Raw genomic sequence first — 15,950 nt, forward strand, 5'->3', positions numbered from 1 at the left:
GTATTGATAAATTCTGCATTAAAATCAAAGACTTCTCTTTAACAAAGGGCACCACCCAAGAGTCAACAAATGGGTGAGATACATGGAGAAGATATGTGTAATGTCTAAGTGAAAAATTAATATCTACAGAATCTATAAGGAACTGGCCGGGAAAAAAAAAAAGAAAAGAAAAACCCAGTTTTTAAAAGAGGGCCATGGAAATTCACAGGCAATCCACAGAAAGGTGAAAAAAATTTAATGATTTGCTAACAAATCATTGCCCTTCTACAATCTGTTTTCTACCAGGAACCAGAATCACCTTCTAGAAGTCTATCAACTGCTACATTTTCATGCTTTCAGCTCTCCAAGGCTCCCCATGAAAACCATCACAGTGGGCATATCCGGTCCTGCACAATTTGGCCACTGCTGAGCCCGCCGACCACAGTCTCTGCAGTCTCCCAATCCCCCCAGCCTGTACCCTGTACTCACTGCCCTCCTGCCACACCGGCCTTTCTTCCTCCTCCTACATGCCAGCCATGCTCCTGCCTCAAGTCTCTGCATTCACACTCTACTAAGAAATACTTAAACTCACTGGTAATGACAGAAGCACAAATTAAAACAAAAGAGACACCATTTCCCAGTCATCACATTGGCAAAAACTTGAAGGACAACAATACCAAATGTTGGCAGGAACATGGGAGAAATAAGAATCATGCTGAGAATATTGGAAATAAAAGCAAAAATAAACAAATGGGACCTAATTAAACTTAAAAGCTTTTACACAACAAAGGAAACTATAAGCAAGGTGAAAAGACAGCCCTCAGATTGGGAGAAAATAATAGCAAACGAAGCAACAGACAAAGGATTAATATCAAAAATATACAAACAACTCCTGCAGCTCAATTCCAGAAAAATAAATGACCCAATCAAAAAATGGGCCAAAGAACTAAACAGACATTTCTCCAAAGAAGACATACAGATGGCTAACAAACACATGAAAAGATGCTCTACATCACTCATTATCAGAGAAATGCAAATCAAAACCACAATGAGGTACCATTACACGCCAGTCAGGATGGCTGCTATCCAAAAATCTACAAGCAATAAATGCTGGAGAGGGTGTGGAGAAAAGGGGACCCTCTTACACTGTTGGTGGGAATGCAACTAGTACAGCCGCTATGGAGAACAGTGTGGAGATTTCTTAAAAAACTGGAAATAGAACTGCCATATGACCCAGCAATCCCACTCCTGGGCATATACACCGAGGAAACCAGATCTGAAAGAGACACGTGCACCCCAATGTTCATCACTGCACTATTTATAATAGCCAGGACATGGAAGCAACCTAGATGCCCATCAGCAGACGAACGGAAAAGGAAGCTGTGGTACATATACACTATGGAATATTACTCAGCCATTAAAAAGAATTCATTTGAATCAGTTCTAATGAGATGGATGAAACTGGAGCCCATTATACAGAGTGAAGTAAGCCAGAAAGATAAAGATCATTACAGCATACTAACACATATATATGGAATTTAAAAAGATGGTAACAATAACCCTATATGCAAAACAGAAAAAGAGACACAGATGTACAGAACAGACTTTGAGACTCTGTGAGAGAAGGCTAGGGTGGGATGTTTCGAGAGAACAGCATCGAAACATGTATACTATCAAGGGTGAAACAGATCACCAGCCCAGGTTGGATGCATAAGACAAGTGCTTGGGGCTGGTGCACTGGGAAGACCCAGAGGAATCGGGTGGAAAGGGAGGTGGGAGGGGGAATCGGGATGGGAAATACATGTAAATCCATGGCTGATTCATGTCAATGCATGGCAAAAACCACTATAATATTGTAAAGTAATTAGCCTCCAACTAATAAAAATAAATGGAAAAAAAAAAAAAAAAAGAAAGAAAAAAACAATCATGCTGACAGGGCAAAGTGGAACAGGCATTTTGGAGAGCTATCTGGCATTCTCTGTGAGGTGACTGCATATCTGCATTCTGGCTGAGCCCACCCTAGGCACAGTCTCAGAGAAACTTGGCTGAAGACGCTAAAGGGACCTGAGTGAGGATGTTTACCAGAGCTGTTAGATTGTAGGGAGCTGGGGATCATCCAGAGGGTGAGATAAGTAAAGCAGTGTAGGCACTCTGGATGGCGGGCTACGTCCACGGGGTCACAAACAGTCAGACACAACTGAGCGACTAAGCCCAGCGCAGCACAGGCACTTTGGAACTTAACGCTGCAGTCAGAAGCAGTGAGACAGATGTACACACAGCAATATGAAGAGAGCCTGGAAAAAGAGCGCTGAATTAGAATGCTGAGAAACAGAACAAGCTCTACGACATAATCCTGCTTCGGTAAATTAAACTCACACATGCACATGTGTGCACACCTACACACAACAGTGCTCTATAGTTGACAGTGAAGTACATATATCTGAGGACAAGTTGCAACACTTGACATAGTTGCCTGTAGTGCTTGAGGACAAAGTGGAAAGAGAGAAAATTAGGGCTGAAGAACACTAAAAAAAAACAAAAAAGACTGTAATGAACCAATCATGAAAACGATGAGTCATCAACCAAGCAGGAGTAACTCAACTTTCTACCATAAAAATAAAAAATAAGTATAATTGTAAAACTTGTGTACAACCTCGTCTGCGGAAGGGATTAAATAAAATTCTGTGTGCACTGTACACGGACGTATTCAAGCATGTCAAAGATTCAAATGTAAGCTAATACTGGATATGAGAGGGCCTGTCTTCCTCACGTGGAAGCACTGAGGTTCGGGGAGGTTCAGCAGTTCGCCCAAGGACACCTAACTAACGAGAGGCAGGATGAAGGGGTCGGTTTCACTCCTGCTCTTCCTCTCACAGCCCATTCACAAATTCACAGCAGCTAAACCTTCGAAATACTCCCAAGACTTCCCTGCTGGTTCAGTGGTTAAGAAGCGGCCTTCCACTGCAGGGGACACGGTTTCCATACCTGGTCTGGGAAGATTCCAAGCGCCCCAGAGCAACGAAGCCTAAGCACTGTAACTACTGAAGCCCATGTGCCCCAGAGCCCATGCTCCGCAACAGGAGACGCCATGGGGAAGCCAGGGCACCGCAACCAAGAGTAGCCCAGGGGCAACAATGAAGACCCAGTACAGCCAAAAATTAATACATTCATTAAAGTGCCCCTCAAACCTGACCACTGTTGATCACACTACTTCTGCGTCCACTCCTAAGTCACTGTCATCTTTTCCCTGAACTACCCAACAGTCCACCTGGGTCTTCTGCTTACACTCTTGCCCTTCTACCACCCATTTTCTGCCATTGACCAGAATCATCTTCAAGAAGTCTATCAACTGCTACACTTTCATGCTTTCAGCTCTCCAAGACCTCCCATGAAAACCATCACAGTGGCATCTCAGGCCCTCCATGACCTGGCCACTGCTGACTGCTTCAACCACAGTTTCTGTGGTCTCCCGTGCTCACGGCCCTCCTGCCACACTGGCCTTTGTTCTTCCTCCCACTCGCCAGGCAGGCTCCTGTCTCAAGTCTCTGCATTCGCATTCCCTTCGGCTGGAGCTTGGCTGCAGTGCTCCTTCCTCTGATATTCAGGGCAGGCTTCCTCCCTTCATTAATTCAAAAGTCACTTGTCCTCTCGAACATTCCTTCTAAACACACTGCCTCCAGGCATTCTCCATCCTCACATCTCCCTTTTTTTCCTCCCTGGCACTTATTACCTGATACTGTTACGTATTTATTTGTTGCTTTATTTGAATGTCCATCTCCTCCCCAGTATACAAGCTCCTCATCTGTCTCAGCCACCACTGCATGTCCACAGCCCAGGCAGTACTCACCATACAGAAGACACAAGGAAGTAACTCTTTTCTGAAAGCAACAACTTAACAAACTCAGATCTCACCACCTAGCTCCAGCTGGTTCCATTACATCATGCTGCTTCCCAGGTAAAAGCGTGTACAATCTGTCATTTTTCTACTAACAGATTAAAAGGTCCTATCTTATACATTCATTTAAGCCCAACCAGGCCCACCATGTGCTAAGTTCTAGGTAAATATGAAATGACAAACAGAAAACAAACCACAGAAAGAGATAAAAAAGAAAGAAAAGAGTTGATGGCATGGAGAAACGCTAATTTGTATTCTGTGTCACCACTCTCCACTCAGTGGTTAAGTCTTTTATTTCCTAAGTGCCTATCTGCCCAAGTCACAGATAGGAGCTTTGAAGGAGATAAAAATTAACCAAATTCTTGCCCTGGCTTCAAGGAGCTAACACATACGTAACTATCAAAACACAAATTTTAACAAATATTTATGAAAGACATATAAAGAGCTATAGGATTTCAAGGGGAGGGGAATTACTTCTAGTTGTGTGAAAGGGGTGGCCGACTGAAATGGTTAAACTGAATATTGATAAGATGAGTAATGGCTGGATGATAGCCTATAAACCTCCTGCAAGGCAAGAGCTATATTTTATTCATCGTGCTGTCTTTAATGTTTCACAAAATGTCGGAAACATAAGGCATTCAATGAATGTTTGACAAATTTGGGAGGAGCAAGCATTCCTGGCAGAAGGAAGAGCGTCAGTAAAATACAGACGTAAGAGAATGCAGGACACGGATGAACCACCATGAAAAGTGAGGACTGACTGGGAAAAACGGTTCAGGAAAGAGAATGGCAAGAACTGAACAGGGAAAAGTAGATTTGGGTCAGAACAAGGATTGCCACACACGACAGACTAAGGGGTCTTCCCTGGTGGCTCAGCTATAAAGAATCTGCCTACAATGCAGGAGATGAGGGCTCCATCCCCGGGTCTTGAAGATCCCAGGAGAAGGAAATAGCAATCCACTCCAGTATTCTTGCCTGAAAAATCTCATGGACAGAGGAGCCTGGTGGGCTACAGTCCATGGGGTTTAAAGAGTCGGACTTGATTGAGTGACTAAACCACCACCACCACCAAGGCAAAAAGGGAACACTGAAAACTTTTACATAGGAGAGGCTGATCTCAGGAGTCAAACAGGAGTCTGCTGCTTGAAAATAAATCTATCATCACTTCACTCATACTGTTTAACTTTTCCTATTAGAAATAATTTTCTTTTAAGGCATAACCACTTTGGGAATCTTCTTCACCTCCAAATTCTCCTGAGAGGTAACCAAAAAAACTATTGTCATTTATTTACACTTTAGTGTAAGCTGGATGACCAACTTACCTTCTGGCTAAAGTACACAAAACCATTGGGGAAATGGTAATTTTGACTACAGATGAACTATAACTTTTAGTCTCTTGAGACACTACCCTGGAAAGAAAGCCTGGGGTGCAAAAAAAAAAAAAGTCAATCAATTAATACCTTTGTTTCAGAGCCTATTCTATTCTTTGCAAAAGCACAGGAAAGTAAAGAAAATAAAACACATACTAATCTTCCAAAATGGGAAGTCTTAAATTGATGATCCAGAAGGTAAGAAACAAGGAGAAATATGATAAACTGAACATTTCGGAGAGGAGGGGAGAAGGGTTTGTGGAATTTAGACACTAAGTTGCAAGACTTTGTAATCACTTTCACTCACAACTTTATGAACTATGATGGAAAATTAACATTCAAGGAATATGATGGTGCAAGGAAAAGAACTTTAAAATGAAAACGTTAGAAATCCATCCAAACAGTGTTATGTACCAAAAATGATAATCAGTAACAACCACACGGTAACCCAGACTGAATGGAAACCCGGTATCTCAACTGGATGGTTTCAGCTTTCTAAAACGCAAATGCTCAGTCTAGGCCACAGTGAGGGTCGTTCTGCTGACTGGTTGGGCGAGGGGACACAAGGAAAACGCTAGGACGGGTTTCCGCAGACAAGCATCCGAGTTGCGCGCACAACAGGGGATGGATGGGACCAGCACTCACCGCTTGTCGATGGCGTCGATGTTTGAATGGAGAAGCCAAAGCTCCTCTGTGTTGTCCTGCCGGGAGGAGAGGATCAGGTGGTGGCCAGTCAGACACAAGGTCCCCTCGACGGCCGGATAGAAAGGTCGGTGCAGCACCACATTATCCACACGAGGGGTCTTGATCAGCTCGGCAAACTCCATGTTCTCCAGCGGCCGGAGCCAGGGGACTGCAGAGTCCCAGAGGTGCAAAACGGTCCCACCGGTCCTGGGCTGCGCTGATCCCGCGCCCAGCAGGCAGCAGGGGCGGGACCCGGGCTGCGAGGCCGCGCCCCGCCCCAGGTTGGGGTGGGCGCGGCGAGGCCTCTGGCTACTGTCACTGGCCCGAGGAAGGCCCGGGCTGGGCCAGGCTGGGCACCTCTCCCGCACCTCTAAGTAACCTCAGGCCCAGGACTTGGGCAAAAAGAACGCTCTGTGACAGGCCCAGCAGCTGCCGCCTCCACCTTGAGATCTGGCTTCGGGTAGCCAGGCTGAGAGAAGGAGGAGGCCGCCCCAGGGCCACTTTCCAAGTCCAAGACGCTAAGGACTCCTGGCGGAAGTAGCTACTCACAGCGGGAACTTAAAGCAACTCCGGGCGGAAGCGATGGACTGAAAACAGGAAAGACAGGACAGTCCGACCCAGAAATCAGTCCCCGCCTAGGTGCGAAGAGAATGTCTCCGGAAGCACAGCAGGAGTCAAAGATTTGTGTTCCTACCACAAAAAACTCTGCCTTCAGGCCCACTGCTGCGCCCGCTACTCCTACAAATATTCCGTATGAGAAAATACAGGAGAAAAAGGAACGATGAGAGCAGGTCCCTGACCTGCCTGCCTCCACTTGAGCAGTAATCCCTATTCAGCGAGTGGGGTTGCAGTAAATTTTGGCGATTTTCATCCTTTCGCCGTGAAGAGGTAACATTTGGGGTTGAGGCGGAGACTGTGACCACAAAGAAGGGACCAGATGTAAGGGAGGAGCCGGCTGGACACGCCCAGTCACAGAGGGCGAGCGCAAGCGCGCTGTGACCTTGAACAAGAAAGAGGAAAGGCATACAAACGCCTATGAGAAAACATAGATGGAAATATACACATGCTCAGAAAAGGGAGTAATTAATCCTCAGTTCAATTCACTTCAGTCACTCAGTCGTGTCCGACTCTTTGCGACCCCATGGACTGCAGTATGCCAGGCCTCCCTGTCCATCACCAGCTACCGGAGTTTACTCAAACTTATGTCCATTGAGTCAGTGATACCATCTAACCATCTCATCCTCTGTTGTCCCCTTCTCCTCCCGCCTTCAATCTTTCCCAGCATCAGGGTCTTTTCAGATGAGTCAGTCTTGGCATCAGTTGGCCAAAGTGTTGGAGTTTCAGCTTCAACATCAGTCCTTCCAATGAACACTCAGGACTGATCTTTACTTGGATCTCCTTTGGTTGGATCTCCTTGCAGTCAAGGGACTCTCAAGAGTCTTCTCCAACACCACAGTTCAAAAGCATCAATTCTTCGGTGCTCAGCTTTCTTATAGTCCAACTCTCACATCTATACATGACTACTAGAAAAACCATGGCCTTGACTACACGGACCTTTGTTGACAAAGTAATGTCTCTGCTTTTCAATATGCTCTCTAGGTTGGTCATAACTTTCCTTCCTTCCAAGAAGCAATTGTATTTTAATTTCATGGCTGCAGTCACCATCTGCAGTGATTTTTGAGCTTCCCAAAATAAAGTCTGTCACTGTTTCCACTGTTTCTCCATCTATTTCCCATGAAGTGATGGGACTGGACGCCATGATCTTAGTTTTCTGAATGTTGAGCTTTAAGCCAACTTTTTCACTCTCCTCTTTAACTTTCATCAAGAGGCTCTTTAGTTCTTCTTCACTCTCTGCCATAAGGGTGGTGTCATCTGCACATCTGAGGTTATTGATATTTCTCCCAGCAATCTTGATTCCAGCTTATGCTTCATCCAGCCCAGTGTTTCTCAAGGTGTACTCTGCATAGAAGTTAAGTAAGCAGGGTGACAAAATATAGCCTTGACGTACTCCTTTCCCAATTTGGAACCAGTCTGTTGTTCCATGTCCAGTTCTAACTGTTGCTTCCTGACTTGCATACAGATTTATCAAGGGGCAGGTCAGGTGGTCTGGTATTCCCATCTCTTGCAGAACTTTCCATAGTTTATTATGATCCACACAGTCAAAGCCTTTGGCATAGTCAATAAAGCAGAAATAGATGTTTTTCTCCAACTCTCTTGCCTTTTTGATGATCCAGTGGATGCTGGCAATTTGATCTCTGGTTCCTCTGCCTTTTCTAAAACCAGCTTGAACATCTGGAAGTTCAGAGTTCACATACTGTTGAAGCCTGGCTTGGAGAATTTTGAGCATTACTTTACTAGTGTGTGAGATGAGTGCAATTGTGCAGTAGTTTGAGCATTCTTTAGCATTGCCTTTTTTGGGGATTGGAATGAAAACTGACCTTTTCCAGTCCTGTGGCCACTGCTGAGTTTTCCAAATTTGCTGGCATATTGAGTGCAGCATTTTCACAGCATCATCTTTTAGAATTTGAAATAGCTCAACTGGAATTCTATCACCACCACTAGCTTTATTCATAGTGATGCTTCCAAAGGCCCACTTGACTTCATATTCCAGGATGTCTGGCTCTAAGTGAGTGATCACACCATCGTGATTATCTGGGTCATTAATTAGTCCTGTTCCATGCGTAAACTCAAGTAAATCTTGTAAACTCAAATCTTGTAAAACTCAAGTAAATGCGTAAACACAGTAATCTGTAGCAGAAGTGACTTCAGTCTAGGTCTATGAAATTCAAGGCATTGGGCTTTGGTCACTACTGCTTTGGTCCTCATTAAATACAATCTAACTGAACTACTTTCAGACACCTAAACTATGCCAGAAATTTGCTCCAGTAATTTCTCCGCGCTTGGTGTCTCTTTCTCTTTTTATCTTTATTTATTTTTTCTCTTTTTAAACTAACATTTTCATGCTAAATAGGAAATTAGAGAGAATATATGCAAGGGTTTAAGTCCCTTTCAGTCTACTGGCACTTCATTAAGCTTTGTAATCTTCACCATATAGTACCTAAGAACAGTGAGTTGGCTTAAATCTCAGAGCAGTCAAAGACAAAATAAATTGCCTGAATTCTTATCAGATCACTCAACACTTGTCCTTGCCCTCCTTAAAATGTTCATGACCTAAAACTCTGCTTAAGACAAAGCCCTTATGATAGTTAAAGCTGAGAGTCCAGTTTTTGTTGCTTGTCTACAATAGAAAAGTAGGAACCAACAGACAAAAGAGCATGAGGGGAAACGACTTATCGTCTTTTTTAAAATTTGGCGATTTTTGTTGTCCTTCCACCATGTGGTTCATCATAAAAACTACCACTTGAAGAAGGGAAAATCATCCTCAAGAGTGAAGAATTGGGAAAGGTTTTATGGAGAAGGTATCATTTGAGAGGGGTGTAGCCTAGACACCTGTCCAGTTTAATGAGGTCTTTTAGGTAGGGAAAAACTCTTCACAGAAGGCATGACCTTTTTCTTTTAGTTTTCCTGAGGGGGAAGCCTATGAAAAGACCATTCTGAAATTACATTAAAAAATGTTTTAACATTCCATAAAGGTATAAAATCTTCTTGCTGGTGAACAAAAAAACTTTCAAAACCATATTGTGTTGCTAGTATAAAATACTAGAAACTATTAGAAAGTTACATCTTCGCTGGGTTGAACTCCAAGCATGGACAGAATTTTAGATCTGAACTGTTGGTCCTCTAAGGGTCAAATCTAAAAGGGAAAAAGGTGTCTACTATATTCCACTGCAACCTTGGGACCCTGGGCTATTTTCATATCTCTTGAGCCTGATAAGGCTGGGAGACAAGACTGCAGTGATCTGTCACCGAGGACCTAAAAGGGATGTACCAGGAAATAACTCCCTCTTTGACTGTAGTGCCTAGCCCCTTTGGATTGGCAAAACAATCTCAAGATCATGGTGGGCCATCGTGAGCCTAGAGCACATTGGTGCACCTAAAGCATGTGAGAATCTACTTGGGAAGAGGTCTGAACGCTTCCAACTTGTGAAACTGTGCGTCAGGGTGCTTCAAACTCACAAGGCCTCTGGGGATGTAAAAATACACCTGCCCTCAAAAAACCAGCCCCAGTAGGTCAGGGATAAAAATTCCAAACGGGGCCCACTTTCAGGAAACCGATTTCCAACCTTACACTTTACTCACACTCTTTCAACCAAAGCACAGGGAGACAAGTTCTACATCCCCAATGATTACAGGAAGGCAAATCAAAACTGCAGTGAGGTTGCCTCTGACAGCAGTCAGAAGGGTCATTGTGAACATGTCTCCAAGGAGAAAATTCTGGACACAGCCTGGAGCAAAGGGAACCCTCCTACACTGCTGGGGGGAATGTAAATTGGTAGAGCCGGATGGAGAAGAGCACAGAGGTTGGTTAATAAACCAGAAAGAGTGCCACCAGACCATCTAGAAATACCACCTCTGGGCACCATCCTCCGGAAATCCGAATTGGAAAACATGCTTGCACAACATTCATGGCATCACTATTTACAAATGGCAAAATGGGCAAATAACAAAATGACCAATGACAGATGAAGGGATAAGACTCTTGGTATCAAAACAGAATGGAATTATGACTCAGCTATGCAAACGAACAATGTAATGCCATTTGCAGCAATGAGATCAACCTAGAGATGGTCACACTAATGAAATGATCCATATAGCAAAGGACAAATATTGCATTATTTCACTATAAAGTGAAATTGAAGTCGCTCAGTCGTGTCTGACTCTTTGCGACCCCATGGACTGTAGCCTACCAGGCTCCTCCATCCATGGGATTCTCCAAGCAAGAATACTGGAGTGGGTTACCATTTCCTTCTCCAGGGGATCTTCCCAACCCAGGGATTGAACCTGGGTGTCCCACGTTGCAGGCAGACGCTTTAACCTCTGAGCCACCAGGGAAGCCTGCTGGAATCTAAAAATACTGAGCAATGAACTAATGTTTAGAAGGGAGAGAGACTCTGGACCAAAACCCCAAAACTTTAGGATTAGGAAAGGGAAAATTCAAAATATCAAACTTTGGACTGAACATATACAAACCCTTATTTATAAAATAAAGAATCAACAAGAGCCAACTTAGATCAGAGGGAACTCTACTGAACACTCTGTCAAAAGCTATCTGGGAAGAGAATCTAAAAGAGAATAAGTATATGTGTATAGGTGCATCCTCTTGCTGTACAAATGTAATTAAAACAACATAAAAAAGCAACACTTTGTTTTTTGATTCTCCAAATTGAGTGTGGGCTCTGTTGTGATCCCCTTCACCATAGCCTGCCTGGATCCTCTGTCCATTGGATTTTTGCCACAAGAATACTGCAGTGAGTTGCCATTTGCTTCTCCCTGGGATCTCCCTGACTCAAGGATTGAACCTGGGACAATATCCCCTCAAAAATAAAAAGGAAATAAAGAAAAACACTCCCAAACAGACAGAAGTGCCTACTATGTTCTGCTGCAAACTCAGGTACCTAAACTGTTGTCATATCTCTGGAGCCTGAGAAGACTTGGGGACAAACCTGTGGGGCTGAGGGACCTGTTATGAATGTATCAGCAAATAATCCCCTTCTTTGATTTGGAACGCCTGGTCTTGTCTGAAAAGTGGGAAAGTGTTAGTCGTTCAGTCGTGTCCGACTCTGTGCAACCCTATGGACTGTAGCCCACCAGGCTCCTCTGTCTCTGGGATACTTTAGGCAAGAATACTGGAGTGGGTTACCATTCCCTTCTCCAGGGGTCTTGTCTGAATGGCACGGCAATCCCCGGGTCTGCAGGGCCATCCTGCACCTAAAACATACCTGGTGTACCCAAAAGGATGTGAACGTCTGCCTTCAAAGAGGTCAGAAAAGGCCCCAGGTCTCCAGTTCAGGTGGGGTGGGCATCCCACCTTCCATCCAGCCTCCTTCCTTAGAGTCACCCCCTTCTTAGAATAGCACCCTCAGGACCTCAAATTTATAGCTGAGATTAACCTAGGGTTGAAGTGTAAGGAGGAAGAAGGAAGGAGATGGACGCCCTTGGGTGACTGTGCTGCCACATTCCGGTCTCATGCACAGCCCAGGAGCACCGCTTTCCCTAAGCCCTCGAGGCCGGCGGAACCACAGCCGGCCATGACTAAGTGCTGCCACCTTCTGGCCAATTGGCATAAGATCGGCAGCTTTAGAACCTGTGCTTCAGGATACTTCAAACTCACAAGGGCTGTGGGGATGTAGAAGACACCCGCCCTCAAGAAATGGGCCCAGGTAGGTCAAGGATAAAGAAATGCCATGGGGCTCACATTCAGGAAGCCAGTTTCCAACCTACACTTTCAGTTCAGTTCAGTTGCTCAGTCGTGTCTGATTCTTTGCAACCCCTGGACTGCAGCATGCCAGGCCTCCCTGTCCATCACCAATCCATGAAGCTTACTCAAACTCATGTGCATTGAGTCAGTGATGCCATCCAACCATCTCATCCTCCGTCATCTCCTTCTCCTCCTGCCTTCAATCTTTCCCAGCATCAGGGTCTTTTCCAATGACTCAGCTCTTCGCATTAGGTGGCCAAAGTGTTGGAGTTTCAGCTTCAGCATCAGTTCTTCCAATGAATATTCAGGACTGAATATTCAGGACTGATTTCCTTCAGGATTGACTGGTTTAATCTCTTTGCAGTCCAAGGGACTCTCAAGAGTCTTCTCCAACACCACAGTTCAAAAGCATCAATTCTTTGATGCTCAGCTTTCTTTAGAATCCAACTCTCACATCCACACATGACTACTGGAATAACTATAGCTTTGACTAGATGGACCTTTGTTGGCAAAGTAATGTCTCTGCTTTTTAACAGGCTGTCTAGGTTGGTCATAGCTTTTCTTTCGAGGAGAGAGTGTCTTTTAATTTCATGGTTGCAGTCACCATCTGCAGTGATTTTGGAGCCCCCCAAAATAAAATCTGTCACTGTTTCTATTGTCTCCCCGTCTATTGGCCATGAAGTGATGGAACTGGATGCCATGATATTAGTGTAGTAAACCTATACTTTTCTCATACTCTTTTCAACCAATGCACAGGAAGACAAGTTCTTCATCCCTAATGATTACAGAATGGCAAATCAAAACTCCAATGAGGTTGCCCCTGATAGCAGTCAGAAGGGTCATCGTGAACAAGTCTCCAAGGAGAAAATGCTGGACACAGCCTGGAGCAAAGGGAACCCTCCTACACTGTTGGGAGAAAAGTAAATTGGTAGAGCCGGATAGAGAGGCATACAGAGGTTGGTTAATGAGGCAGAAAGATTGCCACCAGACCAGCTAGACATGCCACTGCTGAGCACAGGTCCTGCAGAAACCCAAACTGGAAAACACGCTTGCACAACAATGTTCACAGCACCACTGTTTACAAAGGGCACACTGGAGAAGCAACCAGACGCCTGGCGACAGGTGGAAGGATAAACTCAGGGTATCAGAATACAATGGAATTATCATGCAACTATGAAAATGAATGCCAAAGAAGCTAAAGTTGAATGGTTCTATGAAGACCTACAAGATCTTCTAGAATTAACTCCAAAAAAAAAGATGTCCTTTTCATCTTAGGGGACTGGAATGCAAAAGTAGGGAATCAAGAGATAAGTAGAGTAACAGGCAAGTTTGGCCTTGGAGTACAAAATGAAACAGGGCAAAGGCTAACAGAGTTTCCCCAAGAAAACTCGCTGGTCATAGCAAACACCCTCTTCCAACGACACAAGGGACAACTCTACACATGGACATCAGCAGATGGTAAATATTGAAATCAGACTGATTATATTCTTTGCAGCCGAAGATGGAGAAGCTCTATACAGTCAGCAGAAGAAAGACCAGGAGCTGACTGTGGCCCAGATCATGAACTCACTGCAAAATTCAGGCTTAAATTGAAGAAAGTAGGAAAAACCACTAGGCCATTCAGGTATGACCTAAATCAAATCCCTTATGATTATACAGAGGAAGTGACAAATAGATTCAAAGGATTAGATCTGACAGAGTGCCTGATGAAATACAGACAGAGGTTCAAAACATTGTATAGGAGGCAGTAATCAAAACCATCTCCAAGAAAAGGAAATGAAGAAAGGCAACATGATTCTCTGAGGAGGCCTTACCAATAGCTGAGAAGAGAGAAGGAAAATGCAAAGGAGAAAAGGAAAGATATATCCACTTGAATGCAGAATTCCAGAGTATAGCAAGAAGAAATAAGAAAGCCTTCTTAAATGAACAATGCAAAGAAACAGAGGAAAAAATATAGAATGGCAAAGACTAGATATCTCTTCAAGAAAATGAGAGATACTAAGGGAACATTTCAAGCAGAGATGGGCACCATAAAGGACAGAAATGGTATAGACCTAACAGAAGCAGAAGATATTAAGAAGAAGTGGCAAGAGTACACAGAAGGACTATACAAAAAAGGTCTTAATGCCCCACATAACCACGATGGTGTGATCACTCACCTAGAGCCAGACATCCTGGAGTGTGAATACAAGTGTGCCTTAGGAAGCATCACTATGAACAAAGCTAGTGGAGGTGATGGAATTCCAGCTGAGCTATGTCAAATCCTGAAAGATGATGCTGTGGAAGTGCTGCACTCAATATGCCAGCAAATTTGGAAAGTCAGCAGTGGCCTCAAAACTGGGAAAATGGCAGTTTTCATTCCAATCCCAAAGAAAGGCAATGCCAAAGAATGCTCGAACTACCACACAATTGCACTCATCTCACATGCCAGCAAAGTAATGCTCAAAATCCTTCAAGTTAGGCTTCAACAGTATGTGAACCAAGAATTTCCAGATATATAAGCTGGATTTACAAAAGGCAGAGGAATCAGAGATTAAACCGTGAACATCTGTTGGATCATAGGAAAAGCAAGGGAATTCCAGAAAAACACCTACTTCTGCTTTATTGACTATGTCAAAGCCTTTGACTGTGTAGATCACAACAAACTGTGGAAAATTCTTAAAGAGATGGCAATACTAGACCACTTTATCTGCCTCCTGCGAAACCTGTATGCAGGTCAAGAAGCAACAGTTAGAACTGGACATAGAACAATGAACTGGTTCAAAATTGAAAAGGAGTACATCAGAGCTGTATATTGACAACCTGCTTACTTAATTTACACGCAGACTATACCATGCAAAATGACAGTCGGGAGAAGCTAAAGCTGGAATCAAGATTGCCGGGAGAAATATCAATAATCTCAGATATGCAGATGACAACACTGTAGTGGCAGAAAGCTAAGAGGAAATAAAGAGCCTCTCGATGAGGTCAAAGAGGAGAGTGAAAAAGCTGGCTTAAAATTCAACATTCAAAAAAATAAGATCATGGCATCAGGTCCCATCACTTCATGGCAAATAGATGGGGGAAAAAAATGTAAACACAGACTGACTTTATTTTCTTGGGCTCCAAAATCACTGTGCACAGTGACTGCAGCCATCAAGCTGAAAGATGCCTGCTCCTTGAAAAAAAAAAAAGCAGTGATAAACCTAGACAGCATATTAGCAAGCAGAGACATAACTTTATCGATAAAGGTCTGTAGAGTCAAAGGCATGTGTAGTCATGTATGGATGTACAAATGTACAAGTACAGTAGTCACGTACAGATTGGAGAGTTGGACCATAAAGAAGGTTAAGCTTAGAAGAATTCATGTGTTGGAACTGTGGTGCAAGAGAAGACTCTTGAAAAGTCCTTGGACAACAAGGAGATCAAACCAGTTAATCCTAAAGGAAATCATCCCTGAATATTCATTGGAGGGACTGATGCTGAAGCTTAAGCTCCAATACTTCAGCCATCTAATGTGAAGAGCCAACTCACTGGAAAAGACCCTGATGGTGGGGAAGACTGTGGGCAGGAGGAGAAGGGGGTGAAAGAGGATGAGATGGTTAGATGGAATCACCGACTCACTGGACATGAGTTTGAGCAAGCTGCAGGAGATAGTGAAGGAAACCTGGCGTGCTGCAGTTCAAGGGGTCGCAAAGGGTCACACAGGACTGAGCAAAACAAC

At 43.9% G+C, this 15,950-nt stretch overlaps 1 protein-coding gene across 2 annotated transcripts in view; it reads right to left on the minus strand.

Moving 5' to 3' along the window:
* Positions 1 to 15,950, minus strand: part of MTMR9 (myotubularin related protein 9) — a 112,532-nt gene that overhangs the window by 59,139 nt on the left and 37,443 nt on the right. The window contains exon 1 of one of the 2 annotated variants that reach the window (XM_061132862.1): positions 5,890 to 6,460. The exons of the other annotated variant lie outside the window; for it this stretch is intronic. Coding sequence (XP_060988845.1) covers positions 5,890 to 6,071 — 182 coding nt within the window. The 5' untranslated portion in view covers positions 6,072 to 6,460. Of the gene's footprint in view, positions 1 to 5,889; positions 6,461 to 15,950 lie in introns of those variants that run through there. 2 annotated transcript variants of the gene reach the window in all.

This window comes from Dama dama, chromosome 29 (genome assembly GCF_033118175.1).
Source record: "Dama dama isolate Ldn47 chromosome 29, ASM3311817v1, whole genome shotgun sequence".
NCBI classification, from domain to species: Eukaryota; Metazoa; Chordata; class Mammalia; order Artiodactyla; family Cervidae; genus Dama; species Dama dama.